This window comes from Merops nubicus, unplaced genomic scaffold, assembly GCF_000691845.1.
Source record: "Merops nubicus isolate BGI_N331 unplaced genomic scaffold, ASM69184v1 scaffold9540, whole genome shotgun sequence".
Classification (NCBI taxonomy): Eukaryota; Metazoa; Chordata; class Aves; order Coraciiformes; family Meropidae; genus Merops; species Merops nubicus.
In genome coordinates, this window is record NW_008582151.1 from 23012 (window position 1) to 41178 (window position 18167).

The 18167-nt window shown below is 45.5% G+C and overlaps 1 protein-coding gene across 1 annotated transcript in view; it reads right to left on the minus strand.

Moving 5' to 3' along the window:
* The window catches only part of RCOR1 (REST corepressor 1), a 39393-nt gene that overhangs the window by 19086 nt on the left and 2140 nt on the right, over window positions 1-18167 (minus strand). Inside the window, exon 2 of the mRNA XM_008936750.1 lies at window positions 1266-1318. Within this exon, the coding sequence (XP_008934998.1) occupies window positions 1266-1318 (53 nt within the window). The remainder of the gene's footprint in view (window positions 1-1265; window positions 1319-18167) is intronic.

The following is an 18167-nucleotide window of genomic DNA, read 5'->3' on the forward strand; positions in this document are numbered from 1 at the left end:
TCAGTCTTCCAGATCAGTCTATACTCTCTGAATAACATTTTTCCACTAAAATAACAAATAACTATTTTTATTACCCTGAGACCATCTCTTTTGGCAAATATTACCCACAATATCCAATACTAGGATATATCCATCCCAACTGATGTGAGCTACCATCCTTATTTTCATTTAAGTTCACAGCCTTCTGGTGTCTCCATTTTCCTTTTTTGCTGTTTTCAGCTCTTAAATATCAAGTCTGATCCCTCCTGATTTTGCTGGAAATTTTGCTGGCTATCTCAACTCCAATGCCCTTGTTCCTGCCTATATGAGCATGAGTATCAACTACCGAAAGTTTGACTCAAAGGTGACAGCAGAGTGATTTAAAAAGAAACCTTGCCCATCCAAATCACCGGTTTCTGTGCTCATGGCCTTTACCCAAACAATTTCATAAACTTTCAAGTTCTCTTCCTTTGCAAAGGCAGTACATGACTTGCCAATACAGTAAGTCAGAGGACTCCTCACCTTCCCTTTTCTGTCAAAGATTAGTGCATAATGAAACTCCACAGAATTCAGGAATCTTCTCAGGCACAGGTCTATTCATCTCCCCAGATGAGTGTTGAAATCAACTTTAGTTAACACAGGAAAGATTAGTACGCAATCCTAGACCACATGAAGTAAAGGAGAGGTCTGCTCCTCAGACCAGGACTTCCATCCCTAGGCTCAAGGCACTGGCTGACCTCAGGGACAGCAGGTGACTTCATCCACTGCTACTGCACAGACATCCAACGTGTTCACCTATGACATGCACAATGATGTGCAGCACAGTTAAGGTAAATAGCCATGGCTCTTGGTTTGCCTCAGAAAAGCATATGATGGTTCAATAGCTCATTAATAACTGCTAATACATCCAAGCAGCAGAGGTGGAGCAGTAAACTGGAAAACACAATGCAACTGGGCAGCTGTCCAAAGACAAGCCAATCTGTTTAACTTTGTGCAGGGGTTCTGAAAGTGTTCATGGTAGTCACCATAGGAAGCATAATACTCATGGCTAAACTCCACTAGAAATTACAAGGGTTTTGGTTTTCTTCTTTTGACTCTTGCTGTAAAACCAGGAATGAACTCCGTGTCACCAGGGCACAGGTTACTATTGGGAACAGTCAGTTTTGGGAGAAGGTAGGAGAGGGGAAAACAAGACAGTACATAAGGAAAGAAGCCATCCTAGACAGTCATCATCTCTTAATACTTGCTGAAAAAGATTTTGAAATGAGTATTCAAAAGGTTGTTACCTGCTCCATATTGTATCCATGCTTCTCTTTAGCAATGGCAATATATTCATCCACTGAAAAACAAAAACAAGGCATAAGAGGATTGCATTTAACTATCTCATCTCTTTTTCCCTTCCCCTTTCCAGTCAGCTTTGACTTCAGTTGTGCTCACTGCATCCTCCACAGAGAACTCTCCTGAATGGCTGCTGTTTCCAACAGTTCAGGAGTGGAAGTAAACAAAAGAAAAAGTAGTCAAACTACTACATATTTTCCTTAATAAGCCTAAATGATGCAAAAATATCCAATCCAGTTCCAGTGCCTCTGACTGTGGCATATAGTATTTAAGGTGTTGTTCAGCAAAGCTAGAGACATGACTGTATCAGCTACTTTTTTTTTTTTTTTTTTTAAACTCCCCAAAGCAAGTATTTTTTTTCCTTAAGAAAAAAGATCCCTAGACAATCCTTACCTTCCAATACTGCCAGACTCCTAATGTTGCACAACCACTGCAGCTATCTTGGCAAATTTTTCAGCCCTTATGCCTCAGCAATTTTTGTCTTGGACCAAACCCCACCTCTATGTCTTATTAGGCCCCCAGGAGCTTTTAACCTTTGCAGTGTGAAGATGCCCTGAGGAGTTACGTTTTGTATAGATGGGACTAAACCCAAAATGTCTTTTTCAGTACAAGTGACTGAGCTCACATTACATGCAACAGCACCCATATGAGAGGGTTGGATCAAAGTCAGCACCAGCAGTAGCATTCTGAGGTCTTTGCCCTTGTGCCTGGTCATCAGTAAATGCACTGTAATGACAACAACACCCTTGGGGAAAAAAGACAAGCTAAGAGGAGAACTCCCACTTCACCTACTGGAGTGGAAGATGCTGGAGGCACTGGTTATCTGTAGAATCCTCAACTTGCACGTACCCCAGAAGTCTTAGAATTGGTACATGCAGCCATAATTCTCATTCTTCTCTACAAATTTTGGACTTCAAGACAAGTCACTTGCCAATGAACTCAAAAATCATTCCCCCTTCCTTTTCTGCAGATACCCGGGGAAGGAATGCAAGCAAATTCCTGTGCTGAGCACCCAACTCACGGAGAGCACGCGCAGCACCTCCGGAAGGAAATGGTTATGTCCACACTGCAGCTCAGGAACCCACATTTCCCACAGTTTGGGCCTCATGATTAACTTCAGCTCTCAATATGCTTCTCTCACATCTTCTGCCTTCATGAGAACTCTCGCATCAAGCCTCTGGTGTCTAATAGCATGGCATTTCTTACAGCCTTGCCTTCAAGCTGGGATGCTCCTCAATTCCTCCTTCAGCTGAGCAAACTAAGCAATGAACTCTCAACATATCAGGGAAATTGAGAGATCAGAAAATCCACAGTGAGAGAACACCAGCCTCTTACTTTCAGCTTGCCATCAAAACACAGACATGACATCTAGGTACTTAGAGTAGGCATCCTATCTTACTAGACAACATGACATGTGCTATCCATCCCTGCCCTTAGAGACGCTTTAGTTCATTTTCACAAAAAGGTGTTGCAAAAAGGGGCTTTGTGAAGTGCCATGGAAAACTCCACAAGAATATTAATAGAGCCGCATGTTGAGGCAGGAGAAGAGCATGCGGTAAACACAGGCACGGTTCCACGTTAGCAAGGACATTCCATGAGGTTCTTGCTCTTCCAAGCTCCCACCTGAACAAAACGGGGACTCCCAGGGGACTGACAAAACTGTTTGTTGGACCACATTCTGGATACACTCAGTAAAAGTTTTATTAGCCCCTGGGACAAAGGTGTAGACCAAATCAGTCATCTGCACCCCTGCAGCACAAACATCTGCCTCTCCAAGTCAACAAATTGTTTCTAAGGACCATGTGCTGAACAGGGATGGAAACCATTCCTTCTTGCAAACCTCACCTTGCACAAGGTAAACAGATGCACACAGTGGAGCTGATGGGGACATTAATAAAAATTTCTCAGGCTGAAATCACTGCACAGCCTAACGGAACACCCTGAGGTTTACCAAAGGGTAGGAACCTCAAAAATCAACTTTGCCACAGAAAGAAAATAGTGCAAAACCACACCCTAAGGGGAGAATATAATCCACTCCTATTACTGGGGTACACAGGAGAAATGGGGACAGAGAAGGGAACTGCCCCCTCCCTCCACACCGTTCCGTCCCTCCACACACTGAACAGTGCAGGGAACATCAATACCCATGTGGATAGAAGAGCAATTTCAGATGCTTCCAGACTTTATAACCACACCAAAACCAAAGGCTGCCAGGAAACTCTTAAGAGCAGCATGTCCCTGTACTTCAGTGCTCTCAGCTTCTTCAGGACAGGTATTGCACATGCAGTGTTATATATTTTGTCTAAGGGGGAGGTGAAGGAAGGGGGAGGGAAAGAAGTTGAATTCTCTGAAGTCCAAGGCTGAATTAAGCTCCTGAATGCTAAGTACTGCTGCACTCCCTAGCTTGCTTTCACTGTGGAAAGATCTACAGTTCCTGATTTGACTTCAGCATCTTATCCTTTAATATGTACAGGGAACAAATGAGATCGTTCTCCTTTCCAATGTATTACTTTTCTTAGGCCAGATGCTATAACTTATAAAAACAGACTTCCCCCTGCTTGTTCCCCACCTTGAAAAAAAAAAGTACAGCATTTTCTCTCCTAACTGAGCAAGAACATTAGCAAGGTCCCCACATACCAGCAGGATTTCTCTTAAATCATGTCAATATGCCACAGAGCCAAACAGTGGGCTATGAGTGATCAGACACCATGGATGTAGGCAGGATGCTTTTCTTGCCACAGTGGGGTCAGTGTCACACCTCACTGTTACAGCAGAGGGAGAGAAAGGAAAATAAGAAGAGGCAATAACGCAGCAAACCTGCCATAAGCACAGAGCAATGCTCCTTCTGCACACTAAATGTTTGTGGATGAACGAAGGACAAGGAGTACACTGCCACACTCTACTCTTGGCTTGTTCTGTGTCTGCTTACTGACAATCTAGCCCATTCTGCTTGTCATTCCTTGGCTAATTGCGGGCTCGCTTGCTTTGATGCTTGCACCATCTGAGAGGTATGACAGTCCCTTGAGTAATCCTTCTGATTGCTCTTTCTCTACCAACTCCCTGTATATGAAGTTAGCAAGAAAGTGTGGCAGCAGCTGAGTCACAGGATCCCTTTAGTCTCCCATACCAGCAGAGCCAGGAATTGCCATAAGCTTAGTGCTTCACATGCCTCACCAGATAAATAAGTGCCCTCTTCCATCTCTGCCTTCCACATGGATCTCTAGCAAGCCCAGGGCAGCAGGCACGTGAAATTCTGCTCCACTAGGTTTCAGTGGCATTCAGTCGTGCTCAGCATGTAACCCAGCAATCTGTTCAGACATCAGAGTTCAGAGCCAGAGGAGCCTGCGGCAGAGCCCTGCTTACACCACAAGACAGTTTGCCAGCACAGCTCCTAGCTGCCTTCCAGAAGAGAATAAGCCAGAGCAGCAATCTCATCCCATTTCCCCCAGCATAAACCATATACTCTTTCTACCATCATTATTCCTCCCCAGATACAGCAGACAAGAGTATCTTTTCCCCTCTCATTCAGCTCATTTCTCTATGCCAGAAAGATTTTGGCACAGACCAGGCCAAAAAGACACCACCACTTGAACAGAGACAGCCGTGTGACACAGGAGACGCTTTGCTCCTGCGAAGGCTCCTGTTGCTACTAGAAACCAGATGGGGAAGGACAGAAAAGAGGATCATAAACTGGTATGTCTTTACCTGTTTGGCTATATTTCTTAAGTGCATTTTAGCTGGATGTGGTGAGCAGCAACCCCCCTGTCCACTCCAAAACAGAGAGAGCACTGGTGCAAAGCACCTCTTCCTACAGCCAGTCAGACTCAGGAAGGCAGAAGTAGCACAAAAGGTGGGGACACAAAGTGAGCAGAGCCCCACGTACACACTGTCATCAGCAAACAGAACCATGTTCCAACACGCTCCAGAACAACTAATACAATTAAATGACCAAAGGACCCCAGGTGTATCATTAACACCCAAAGAGACAGAGGAAATGGAAGGGAGTGGGAAAGGAAGCAGAGAAAGATGCTTCCTCCCAGCACCTACAGGAGAGTTTCTGACCAACATGGTGCCGTTGACCCCCTGAATTTTGTACTCCCATTTCCAGCCATTTTCTTCATACACCGTTTTCTTCCACTAACCACCTTCCTGTAAGAATTCCTCACTAGAGGCAAAAGAAAGGGGACCCTTTTGGCTGACAGAAGGAAAGAGAGACAAGAGCAAACAACTGCATTGCTGATTTTCAGTCCTGCTTCTGAGAACAGTAAATTGAGAGATGTAAACCAGGAGCATTAATTTCAGGGTGGGAAGGAAAACTCTGAAAAGAGAAATGCCTGAAAGCAATCATTTCCCCCAACACCATTTGATCAGATTAAATGATCTCTCTACTGGGTCTTTCAGGAGAACTTCTCCCCCCCTACCCAAATTGCTTCTTAATGACCCCACAAGCATCACACCGTGTTCAGTGGACTCAGTAACCCCAAGGAGGGTTTGCAGCAGAAGCGAGTGTGCTAAAGCCTATAGAAAGCAACAGGAATGCAGAGGTAGAGCTGTTGCTGCAACCTCAGTTCACCCCGATTACTGGGGTACTGCAGGAGCTCTGAACACTTTGCATATTACGTGATGCAATACCCTGACAGAATGGGGTGAAATGAGGACAAAAGCAGCAGCCTTCACAGCCTCAGTAATGTGCTTCACAGGGTTTGATCAATGCTTGAACCTGTGAGGAATTCTAGATGTTGCTGTGTATCTCCCCCTCCCACCCACCTCCCTGGAGAACAGAAAAAAAGTCAAGATCCAGAATAAATCAAAGTTATATAAAGAAAATTAGCAGCATGGATTAAACACATATATGTGAAATTCTTCCAAGTTTCAAAACACAATTATGATGGTACATGAGCAACTAAGCACAGTTTTTTCCTTGGCTATAAAAATGAGCAGCTGCATTGCTGTCCTGCCGCCCTCACAGCATCAGTGGAACAATCCTGCCACCTCGTGGGCCCAGCAAAGGAGAAGAAGCTGCAAAACTCACAAGAGTTTGGACAAGTGTCTCACTAAAGCCAGCTGCAACAAGAGGCAGAGGAGAGCAGGCAGAGATCAAAACAACAGAGCTTGACCACTTTTTCTGGGCAGAATCACTTGAAAGACAACAAACCCCACCTATTTAAAAAAAAGTCTTCTGCCTTGGAAAAGCCATTTCCTCTTCTTGGCAAGGTGTAATGTGTGTCAAAGGCAGGAGAGGAGCAGAGCGCCAGAGCACAGCCATACTTTGTGCCCCATGCTGCACCCACCTGGACGGGCATACAGCCTCCTTTAACAGTGCTTCTAGGAACAGTATTCTAGTTAGACACAAAGGCTACTGTAAAATCACTTTATGCAACTGTAGGCATAAGAGGATTTAGGCCTCAACTCCATTGCATCTGCAGCAGGTGAAGCAAAAGTCTGGCTGCAACCACAATGCAAAGGAAAACCAACCCTACCTGGAGAAACTTACCTGAATAGGAGCAAGAAAATACCCTGCAGTGGAGCAGGGTACCTTGAGGCACAGGACTCCACAGTATATTGCAGCCTTCCACTCATCAATCATCTCTCATCCACATACCAAGGACCACAGGGTGCCATTGCATTAGAAGTATCCTTTGGTATCAGGGCCAGACTAAGCATCCCCAGCCTCCAGCCACCTCTTCCATGTGGAAGCAAACATTTGCCTGGACCCCCAGCACACCAGGCTGGGAAACTGTTCCACCTGAAAAACCTCCAACCCTCTCCTGCTGTGTTAGGCCCCTCACCCCAGCGGCAGTGAGGCCATAAAGCACCAAGTGGTGGTGGTTCAAAGTGTGCAGATGCTCTCATCTACCTGGATGGGCAGTCCCAAACCCTCTGTTACCAGACCCAACCAGACAGCCTGCCCCCTTCCCTTGCACTAAGAGCTCACTAGAGCCACTCACAGCACTGAACAACTGAGCACCACCAAAGCAATGTGCTGTTCGTAACGTTTTACACTTTTTATATAGTTGTATACCATAAGTCACTCTGCTATGAGGTTACACAAGCCTGAGAGGAGACAAGCCCTTCTGGTTCCAGCCAGGAATGGGACTGGCTCAGCCAAAGGTGCGACTCATTCGGGCAGGAACAGGCATGGCTGTGTAAACCAGCACTGGTGAGGAAAGAGTTGCTCATCGAACCACACCTGGAGCCTGCAGCCTCAGAGAGTAGGAAGCAAAGAAAAAAAAAAAAAAAAATGGAGTGTCCCACTCCTGGGAGATATATCCTTTTAAAAGCCCAGAGACCTACCAAAAGCCTCTTTCTCAAAAAAATGCAACCAGTCCTCACCCAAGCAGTGTACACTAACAAGCTAGAAAAGAAACACCATTATTTCACAACCCCTCTTTAAAAAAAAAAAAAATAAAATTACTTTTAATACTGATCCTTGCACGACCTGTATTGAAGGGCAAGTTCAAAGTTGAAACTCCAGTGATGGTGAAAGACCTGACTCACCTGTCTGTATATTCTGCTATACCAGTAAGGCGGCTGTACTGCAGGCATGGGTGTACTGACAAACATAGCACAGTTTCTGTAGCCTGCCAAAACTACTTAAAACTGTTTATCAAGAATAGGCTTTTGCTAGTAGAAATGTGTTACTTTTAAAGCTTTTACCAAGCTATGATCATTCCTCAAGTTGCACCTTCATCTGACAGCACCACACCAGGGAAGGGTTGGACACACTGCGTGCATACCTGGGTGGTGTGCTAGCGAAGGGAGGCCAGCTGGCTGGCAGCCTCCTGCTCCCTGCTGCTGTTGCTGTCCTCCCTCAGAAAGGCCACATGGATTCCCACCATACAGACATCTGTGGAGGACCCTCAGGGAAGAAAGACTGCTTCTTATACATCTATCACGTTTAACCTTCAACCAACAGTTTGTCCTGCCATAGCATCAAACACCACTTGACTAGAGGAACAGCACAGGTTTCAGTATCTACAGAGCCCTGGGTACCACAAGCCAGATATCTCCAAATGTACCACAGAAAGAAGAGGACAAGGGAGGTCTGACAGGGCAGTAGCAAAGAAGAAATTCTCTTTCTGGGACCTACACAGAATAGGCAGAGCTGCATCAGATCACCTGGGGACCTAATCTGTGACCATACAGGACCTGAGTGTGGCTATCATCCAGCAGCACAAACCTCACCCTAAATCAGAGATGGGCACTGGACTATGTTAAATGCAACCAGCCAGAGCACTTGATATGGGGTTTGGAACCCAGGTAAGAACATAAAACTAGAACACACATGCTTCTGGCAAGGATGGAATACTTGTTTCCATCTATGACCTTCCAAGACACGGATCCAGCCCAAAAAGCCCCAAAGCCAGATTTATTCTGCTGTCAAACCACAGCCTGAGTTAACTCCAGGAGATTACAACCTTGGATTATATACTTAAGTACAGGCAGCAACGTACCCAAGCAATGCAAGTGGCAATTTTATCAATACAGTTGTGACAAGGGGTAGAATATTAAAAAAAAGTGTTATTTTATCAGATGGTTCAAAGCAGGAGATGGTAACTTGGATTAGAAGAAACCTCCTTCATGCAGATTTTCTTGGGGAAATGATTATTTTTTGCACACTTTGAGAATGCCTGACCTAGTGCATCCTTTCCAAAAGCCAGATTTGCTAATTCAAAAATTACAGTTTGACACTCACTGGTGACAGTCATTATGGGAGATCACAGACTGAGACTACTAGAAGCCTGATACAAGACTTTGGTACTCTACCTAGGAACATTCTCAGCTTCTTCATCCATGTCATGCCATATAGACCGAAATTCTTGGTCTGCAGAACAGTCAGCACAGACTACCATAAAGCTTAGTAAAGCAACCTGCTCTCAGCCAGCCTCAGAGACCACCAAGGAATATCCAGACTCAAAAGCCCTCTAAGAGAGGGTGGAACCTTCCACAAGGTCCATTTTCCACCCTCTAAAAGATTCTGAAAGCTCCTGTCTCCTGAAAGAACTGTTATATTTCCTGTTATAGTAGGAATGCAAACAAATAAAAGTGCATAATAATTTGAGCCAGGCTTCCTAAACAGCATGGGTAACTCTACTTGCCACAACACAGGGTCTTTGTGCAGCATGAGGGCACACACACAAGGGGGGTGTGGGAGCAGACTAGCCATCAGTTTAAATTACAGCTCAAATTTGTCCTCTAGCTACATTAGAGGACATCCTTGAAGGATGTCACTTGGGCAGAAAGGAAGCATTGTACAAGTCAGCAGGTAGTGAAAGGAAGGAGAGGAGTTTGAGTCACACAGAAGAGTTGCCCTCAGCAGATATGCCAAGCGCCAGAAGCTGCCTGTGAAGCAGAGTGAGCCTCCAGCTGTAATTGCCCACATCTGGCTTCTCAGCAGCCAGAACAGGAGAACCCTGTGATCCTGAATGACAAGTGATCAGGTCACAAGAGCACCACTCAATTTTTTTTTTTTTGCAGCCAGTGCCTTCACTTCCAAGCCCAGCTACATGAGTAATGCCATAGTCTCAGCAACCCAGGCAGCCTCTGCACTTGTGAAGAAGTTGCACTAAATCTGCTTCTGGCAAAATTAGATGAAGAACGACAGGGACTAAGTGAAGGCAGCTTGATGTTTGAGGGGAACTAATTCCTCAGTTGTGTTTTCTGAAGTATTATTACCGAGATGCTTTTGATCCTTCTACATCTACAGTTATAAACCTATTATCAGATGTTTGGGGTTGGCCTCTTCTGAGAAGGCAAAGGCCTTTCCACAACTCCACCCATCGCAATATTGCACCTGGGTGCTAAAAATGAAAAGCTTAGGCCTCAAGCTTGCTTCAAAAGACTCCATTTTCCTCACTTTCACATGACAGTATGTGAGCCAGTCAGAAGGAAGCAGAACGGAGATGAGACAAACACTTCCCAAGCACAACACACTGCACAGCCCAAAGAGCACAGCTTATCTGGAGGGCAGGCCTGGCTCTGCCCCATGCCTCTCCTCAAAGTTCCTATTCCTGCTTCCTGCAAGAACAGCTCTGCTGCCTGACAACCAGCTGCTTAGTCACTTAAAGCAGGTCATGAACTAAGGCAACATAAAAAGCAGCACCTACTCCAGGTTAAGGCATAGTGGTTCATGAAGTTCCCAGTACCATATCCCACACAACATGAGAACATGGGCAATAAACAGCGGTTTAGGTGAAGAGCCTTTCCTACCCCAGAGATCAGAAGCTACCTATGGGCAAACCCATATGGCACACGCTACTGTAGGCAGAGCGGCTTTCAGAAGACACGATGCATCCATTCTTGCACTTGTTTACTTCCTACAGGACTGAAATCAAACAGGTGCAAAGAAATGGTTTTGACCCCTCCAAGAAATCCACACAGAAAGACAGCAAACTTACACAGCCTGATCTTGGACAACTTATCTTTACAGTGGTCTCTAAACCAAAGTATTAGTGTTATGTTGACAGATAAAGTTATTCAAATACATAAAATTAAGCCAATTTAGAAAAAAACCCATCAAGTTATAGATTCACAGAGTACATGCTGAAACATGTCTTACATACAGGCACTCAGCCTCCAAGGGTGATCCTAAGATACCAAGCAGAAAAGCCTACAATAAACCAGTGTCACTAACTAGATCCTGGAGTATCAGTGCTACGTGGTCATGACTTCCAGCCAGAACGCAGGAGCCTTGTCCTTAGTGAGAAGTTATTATGTTACTAATCTTTGCAGTGCTAGAAAATTCACTGCTACCCCACCATAACATGAACGTGCATGAGAAGCACATGATCAGGAAAGTAAGTTAATGTGGAGTGCAAAAATAAGAGTACAGGAAAAAAATAGTGGGAGTGGCTCCTAGTTAGAGCACGTAGTGCCACAGCAAACACGTCATGGCAAGGGAAGCTCTGGCACACGTCCTCGAGAAAGCCTAGCTGCTCAGCCTCCTGCACCAGCACCTCTGTAAAGGTCACACTTAGCAGCATGGGAACTCATCACAGCGAGCTGTTCAGCCCACAGCCTCCTCAAGCATTCCTCAGTGGAGGACAACCCACTAGAGCTCCTCCCTGCCTGCATGCAGCTCCCATCACACCCCCATAAACATGCACTTCTTAGTGCACTTATGAACTAACATTGCTCTAAGGAAAAAAAAAATAACAAGAAAATAGAAAAAATAGTTACGCTCCAGTTCCCTGATCTTTTTTTCCCCTCACAGCTACAGCAGAAGACAAGCGGTCAGGAAAAAAGGCCTAGTCCTCTGAAACGCTCCAAGCCTGCCCTTCCCACCAAGGCCAGCAAGACTGAAGCGCACCCCTCCCAGGGCTGGGTCCAAGCAGTGCAGAGTAGCTACAGCCTGCTAGTTCTTGTCATACTGGTCCTACAACTCACACAGCGCCTATCAGGCTGGCTAAGACTGCTCCCAAACACATTTCAGATCAAGGCTTGCTGCCAGGATAACTCTTAACACAGCTATCATCACTCCATTACATCCACGTCATCTTGTCTCTAAACTTCTCTTAGGGAAAAAGCCTCTTCCTAGCACCAGCACTGGTTCAACCCCGGCAGCAGCAGCAACTGTGGCAGCCGGCGTTCCCAAACTGGGTCATCTCCACACGTTCGGAGAAGGCCCCTCACGCTGCAGTAAAGAGGAGAACAAACAGGTGGCAGGAGAGAACAAGGCACACGAAGAAGCCGGTGACTGCCCCCCCCTTCCCAGCACAGTAACAAAAACTCCTCCAGGATAACACAGCCACCTCAGATAAAACATCCTTTTCCTGGATACTGTAATACTAAACACGTTCTTTCTCCTTCAGGTTTTTTGTTTATAGGTTGTTTGGGGTGGGGTTGTCTGTTTTGTTCTTTTTTTTTTTTTTTAAACTGAAACAAACCAAAAAAACCCCAAAAATTACCCTGAGTGAAATCCATCCCAAACACAGACGTTAGTCCTTCCAAACCATATTCTTTTCCTCACTCAAATACTAGCCAATGCTGTGAAAGGGTTAAAATATCACCTCAATTTAAATATGCATTCAGGATCCAGAAATATCAACCTGCAGCAATAATGATGAAAGAGCTGCTCTGATATTTCCACACAGCATTGCAACAAGCAACCAGCACAGCAGATGACAAACAAAGGGGAAACTGCAGCTAAGTTTGAGGCGACTCAGCCATTTCTGGGATACACCCAGAGCCTTTGAAGCCTGGAATCTTCTTTTTGCTGTTTGCAACAGTGCTACTATAAGCATTGAAAGTTGCCTCAGCTAAAATGAAAAACTGCATCCTTCCACCTTCCTCTTTTGAGCGTTTTCTGAAGCGCAGTAACTGCAGCTGCTGGAAGTGGCCATTACTGTATTATTTCTACAGCTAAACTCAGGCAGAATCTTAAATTAAACACCAGCTCCCTCATTTCTGAATTCAGAGTTGTGTTCTTCAGCTACTGTATTTGCATCCAGGCTTCACAGCTGCCAGGTTCACTGCATACTATGAAATTTGGATTAGGGATAAACATAAACCCAATTCTGCTTTTCCATTAATCCTTTTTGCTGTCACTGTGACAGCCAAAAAAATATTTCTAGGAGAGAAGCACATTCAAACAGCAAGATCATAATTTTGGGCATTATTTTTGCTGTCCTCACCTGAGCGACAAAAGGTAAGCACCTAGAGCTTCAGGTGACCATCACAGCCCCTGAAGACTAACCCTCAGAGACCTGGAAAGTCTTGTCTCTGTTAGCCTCAACAACTACCACTTTTCCTACTGCCAAAAAACCTCACCAACAGAAACAGAAAACCAAAACCCACCCAGACAAATATGCAGAAACCCCCCACAAGAAAAGCACTTAAAAGCACTGGACTTAAACTGGAGTTAAGTCCAGCTGGTGGGCAGTCACAAATGGTGTTCCCCGGGGCTCAGTTACTGAGGTCTGTTCCTTTCAGTATCTTTATCAAGAATCTGGGTGAGGAGATTCAGGGCACCCTCAGTAAGTTTGCAGGTGTATTGATCTGCTCGAGGCTAGGGAGGCTCTGCAGAGGGATCTGGACAGGCTGAGGTCAGCTGTATGAGGTTCAACAAGGCCAAGTGCCGGGTCCTGCACTTGGATCACAACCCCCTGCAATGCTCCAGGCTTGGGGAAGAGTGGCTGGGAAGCTGATTAGCAGAAAAGGACCTGAGGGGGTTGGTTGACAGCCACCCGAACATGAGCCAGCAATGTGCCCAGATGGCCAAGAAGGCCAACAGCGTCCTGGCTTGGTTCTAGTGTGGCCAGGAGGCCAAGTGAAGTGATCAACCACCTGTACTTAGCACCGGTGAGGTTGCACCTTGAATGTTGTGTTCAGTTTTGGGCTTCTCACTACAAAGACATTGAGGTGCTGGAGCATGTCCAAAGAAGGGCAAAGCAGGTGGTGAGGAGTCTAGAGAACAAGCCTTAAGAGGAGTGACTGAGGAAACTGGGTTTATTTAGCCTGGAGAAAAGGAGGCTCACAGGAGACCACCTCTCTCTTCCTAAAAGGAGGTTGTAGTAAGGTGCGGGTCAGCCTCTTAAGTAACAAGTGGTATGACGGGGAAATGGTCTCAAGTTGTGCCAGAGGTGGTTTAGGCTGGATATTGGGAAAACTCTCTTCACAGAAAGGGTGGTCAAGCACTATGACAGGCTGCCCAGGGGTGTGGTTGAGTTGCCATCCCTGCAGGGATTTAAAAGGCTTGTGAATGTGGCACTTAAGGGCAGGGTTTAGTGGTGCCCTGGCAGTGCTGGGTTAATGGTTGGTCTTGATGATCTTAAAAATCTTTTCCAACCAAAATTATTCTATGATTCTCTTCCCTCACTGCTGCTGCCTGGGGATGGGTGCCTGTGTACCAGGGAGAGTAGCTCTCTGGTACCTCCTCTGAAGCACGAACACCTTCTGTTTTAAATGTATCCTGCTAAAGAGAGGCTTCATTTTAAGTTCCATTTATTTATTGCTTGGGCACCCTACACCCAAGGAAGATGAAAACTGATGCCAGTCAAGAGAATCACACGTCCAAAGAATTTATAGGCCAAAATAAGTGAGCCGAGAGGGAAAGGATATGCCCAAGCAGAAGCCATTCTCACAACAGGTATGGCTCAGATACACATTGCAAACAGGCTTGTCACACAAAGCATGATCAGAGACTCAGCAACCTGAGAAGACAAACATGTTCCTGCCCTCTACTCTAGCAGTCATTTCAAGTTAGAAAACTCAAATTAAGGTCATTTCCATGCCTGTTCACCATTCCCTTTAGAAGAGAAAAATAATCATAGGCTGTTCTGTGCAAAGATTACCCTTTGAAATACAGCTGGAGACAGACTGACCACTTAAACATGCAACCTACCCTCAGAAATGTTGGGATTCACCTCACCTTCACAACAGAGAACAGATACCAAAACTCACTCTCACCCAAAGAAGGCTGTTGACACAGTAATGACCAGGATACACTTACAGACTTGGTTGGGACATAGGCTTCTGAGATCCCAAGTACCAGCTCAAGACTTAGGGTGAAGCACCACTGCTCCACATTCCCAAACCATTACCCAGCTTGTGTCACAGTTAACTAAACCTTGCCCATCCAGTCACCATGGGGTTAATATCCTTGGTAGTCATAGCAACCAGCACTTCTTCCTCCATCAAAGCCTCAGCTGGCACAGTGCTGCCTTCCCAGTATCAGGTTTTGCAGCACATTTAGGAGCACCTTCCTTTCCCCCCAGCCATGGGGCTTGACCAAGCACATCATGAGGATGTTGGAGTACTCCCTGCTCCACCTAACCTGGCATTCCTCTGTTCCCACATCCCCTTGACGGTTCTGCCTCCACTCTAGGGGGAAGGAGGCTGTCCAAATTCTCTTCAAGCACACCAAGGCAGGCATTATGTAAAGCAGGGAGCCAGCTGCAGCCTCAAAGGAAGAGATGCCATAGGTTAACAGAGGGAGGGACATCAAAGTTGACATGCCACTCAACCATCGGGTCAAAGCAGCACTGCAAGACCACACGATCATGCTGCCACCCACAACCCCCACCACAGGTATTAGGGACAGCACCTGCCTCTTCAGTGACATCCCATAAACCACAAACCCACTGGAGACACCCAGCAAGACATCAGTGAGAAACCAAAACCCCCATCTAGTGGCACATGTATCCTGTCAGCAAAAAAAGACTTAAAACAGAGCTTATCACTATCAAAACAATACATCTTTCTCCTCTTGTATCTCATCTTTGAACTACAGATGCTTAAAAGCAATCATCACATCCTATCCTCTTGTCTGGTTCCCATCCCTCACTCCTGGGCAGCTGCAGCATACTAGCACTTGCTCATTTCTAAATCAACCCAATGTCATTTTTATGGTTCCACCCATTGGCGTAACTGGCACAGACAGACACTGCTGGTTTATTAATAGCTTCATGCTGGCCCAGCTCTATCCTGTGCAGGGTTTCCACAGCATCATTACAACCCATTTTTCACTATTTCCCCCCCTCCTTCCCCACATGGCACTCAAAGAAAGCAATCTCCACCTTCCACCTAGCTGTTCCTGCTCCTCAGTGTCACCCTGCTCAAGATCTCACTATTCCCCCTTTCGCCCCCCTCCTTCCCACCCTCTGTGACAGAGTCCCAGCGCAGCCAGAGCAGCTGCCCTCCATGGCACCAAGTCCTCAGAGAGCCTCTCTGGAGTTTGATTTTGAGAGCAAGCTCTTTTTAAGAGGTGCAACACCAGCCACAGCACATAGGGTATTTGGAATGGAGCTGGAAGGGAGGCACAGTTATTTTAAGTTCAAATGTTCAGTTACTGCACAGTGACAATTCTTTCTTTCTTCTTCAAAAGGGACAGGACAAACTCCTCCCTTTGTGAGCTACTCACTAATGGTGGCAACTGCTATGGAAGTGACCCCTCAAAGGCTGAAGTCTGGCAGCAGATGTGAAACATGCTGGCTGCACTCAGCTTTGGTATTAACGTGGGCAAGGCAGTAAGTGGTTCGTATCCAGGATTAATGGTTAACAATGCACAAGATAAAAAAAGTGATCAATGTGCCAACACATTTTTCATTTTCATCTCCTCTGCCATAACCATCATTTCATAGCATCCAGGCAAAAGGTTTCTCCAACACAACTAAAACAATGCTTGAGCATGGGACCAAATAAGCTTTAAGTAATTGTACAAGCCTGGAGCATCAGGTATGCAGATATCCACCAGGTCTTGGCTGACACACTGGTCTTTCCAGGATTCAATTCAGCAGCCTACAGAGGCCTCTCCCACAACCTCCACCCGTTGGGCCAGTCCCTCAAACACATCAGCATGCACTGCTCAGAGGCTCACCACAGATCTGCTCACAATGTTTTGCAGCATAGATTCACCCTTAATGGAGGTGGATTCCAAGTTTCAATGATTGCACAGAACTGTCCTGCTCACAAGAGCCACCAGTTCACTTGAAGCTGGCAGACAACATGCTGGTCTAACTTCCATCTTCACATTGAGCCATGGAGAAGAAAGAGTCCTAAGATTTTGAAAGAGTTCACCACAAGAACAGGCTCAACATGGATTAAAGGCTTTGGAGTACAAGTGAAAATAACTAGACACAGGTACCAACATGCTCCTGATCGGAAGGATTTGTTCACCCACACTTTAACCTGAACAGCACTATACAGAAAGGATGTGTTAGGTAGAATTCACAGTAGGAGACCACAGCTCCCTCTACTTGCCTCTTCACACCACCAATGATACCTCCCACCAAGGATAACACACACCTCTCACAAATTCATGATTACAAAAAAGGCATCATGAAATAGAGAATCCATCACTTCCCTGGATAACTTCCAGTAGTCAATCACAAACCCACACACACACTCAGGCATTTCATTCCAGTCCATGTGGACTTATTTTATAGCCATTTATTTGTGTTATGCACATCCCTTACTATGTCAAAATTTCCCTTTGAGAAAATAGTTGACAACAGTCTCCTTTCAGTAAGCTAAACAGATGGAGTTTTCTTTGTCTTCAGTTTCCAAAATGTTTCAGTAGCTCCCATTTCCATCCTTTTCACAGTTTTTCAACACTAAAGCCACTATTCTGATGTTCATTTTCCTGAATGCTGCTTGGTGCAGAGGCAGCAAACCATTCCAATGACTGCCTCACTCTTTACACCCACATCATCCATCGGGTCAAGGAGGACACTGGGAAGCTTCATGAAATTACCTGCCCGCTGTATCCTCAAAATTGCTCTCTAAGCCACTTCTTTCCAGACAGCAGCCTTGATGCAGAAGATAAGGCTGGAACAATCAGTTCTGAGAGTCACAACCCTGCAGTTGGGTTGTTAAGAGCCCACTGCATGGGCATCAGTCCACATTAGGAAAAGACCCAAAGCGTTCTACAAGACTACACTGGCATTCACTTTATTTACCACCTCCTCAGTCTATGGCTCATTCTCAATTCCCTTCCACACTAATTCCACATCAATTCCCATATCACTGATGGAAATGCTGATCATCATCAGTCCTCTTACACATCCCCACAGACCCCATTAATTAGGACTCACCAGCAACAGTGCCAAGACTTGTCAGTGAGCTCAAGAGTAGCTGAAGAGACCTCCTGATCCCTCATGTTCTTTCCTCATAAACTATAAAACAGATTATAAAACTCTGCTTGTAATACATTTAGTAAGAGCTATACAGCCATTGTAGAGCACTGGTGTTTTGGAGGAGGTTCCCACCTTTTGAAAGAAAGGAGGATTGAATCAGACTTTCATACAGTAGCAAATCAATGCCTCTAACAGCTGGCTGAATACATGAAAGTTATTTCTACCAATCAATCCACGTCTGGTCTCAAAAAGAAAAAAAGCAGCTACCTTCAGGAG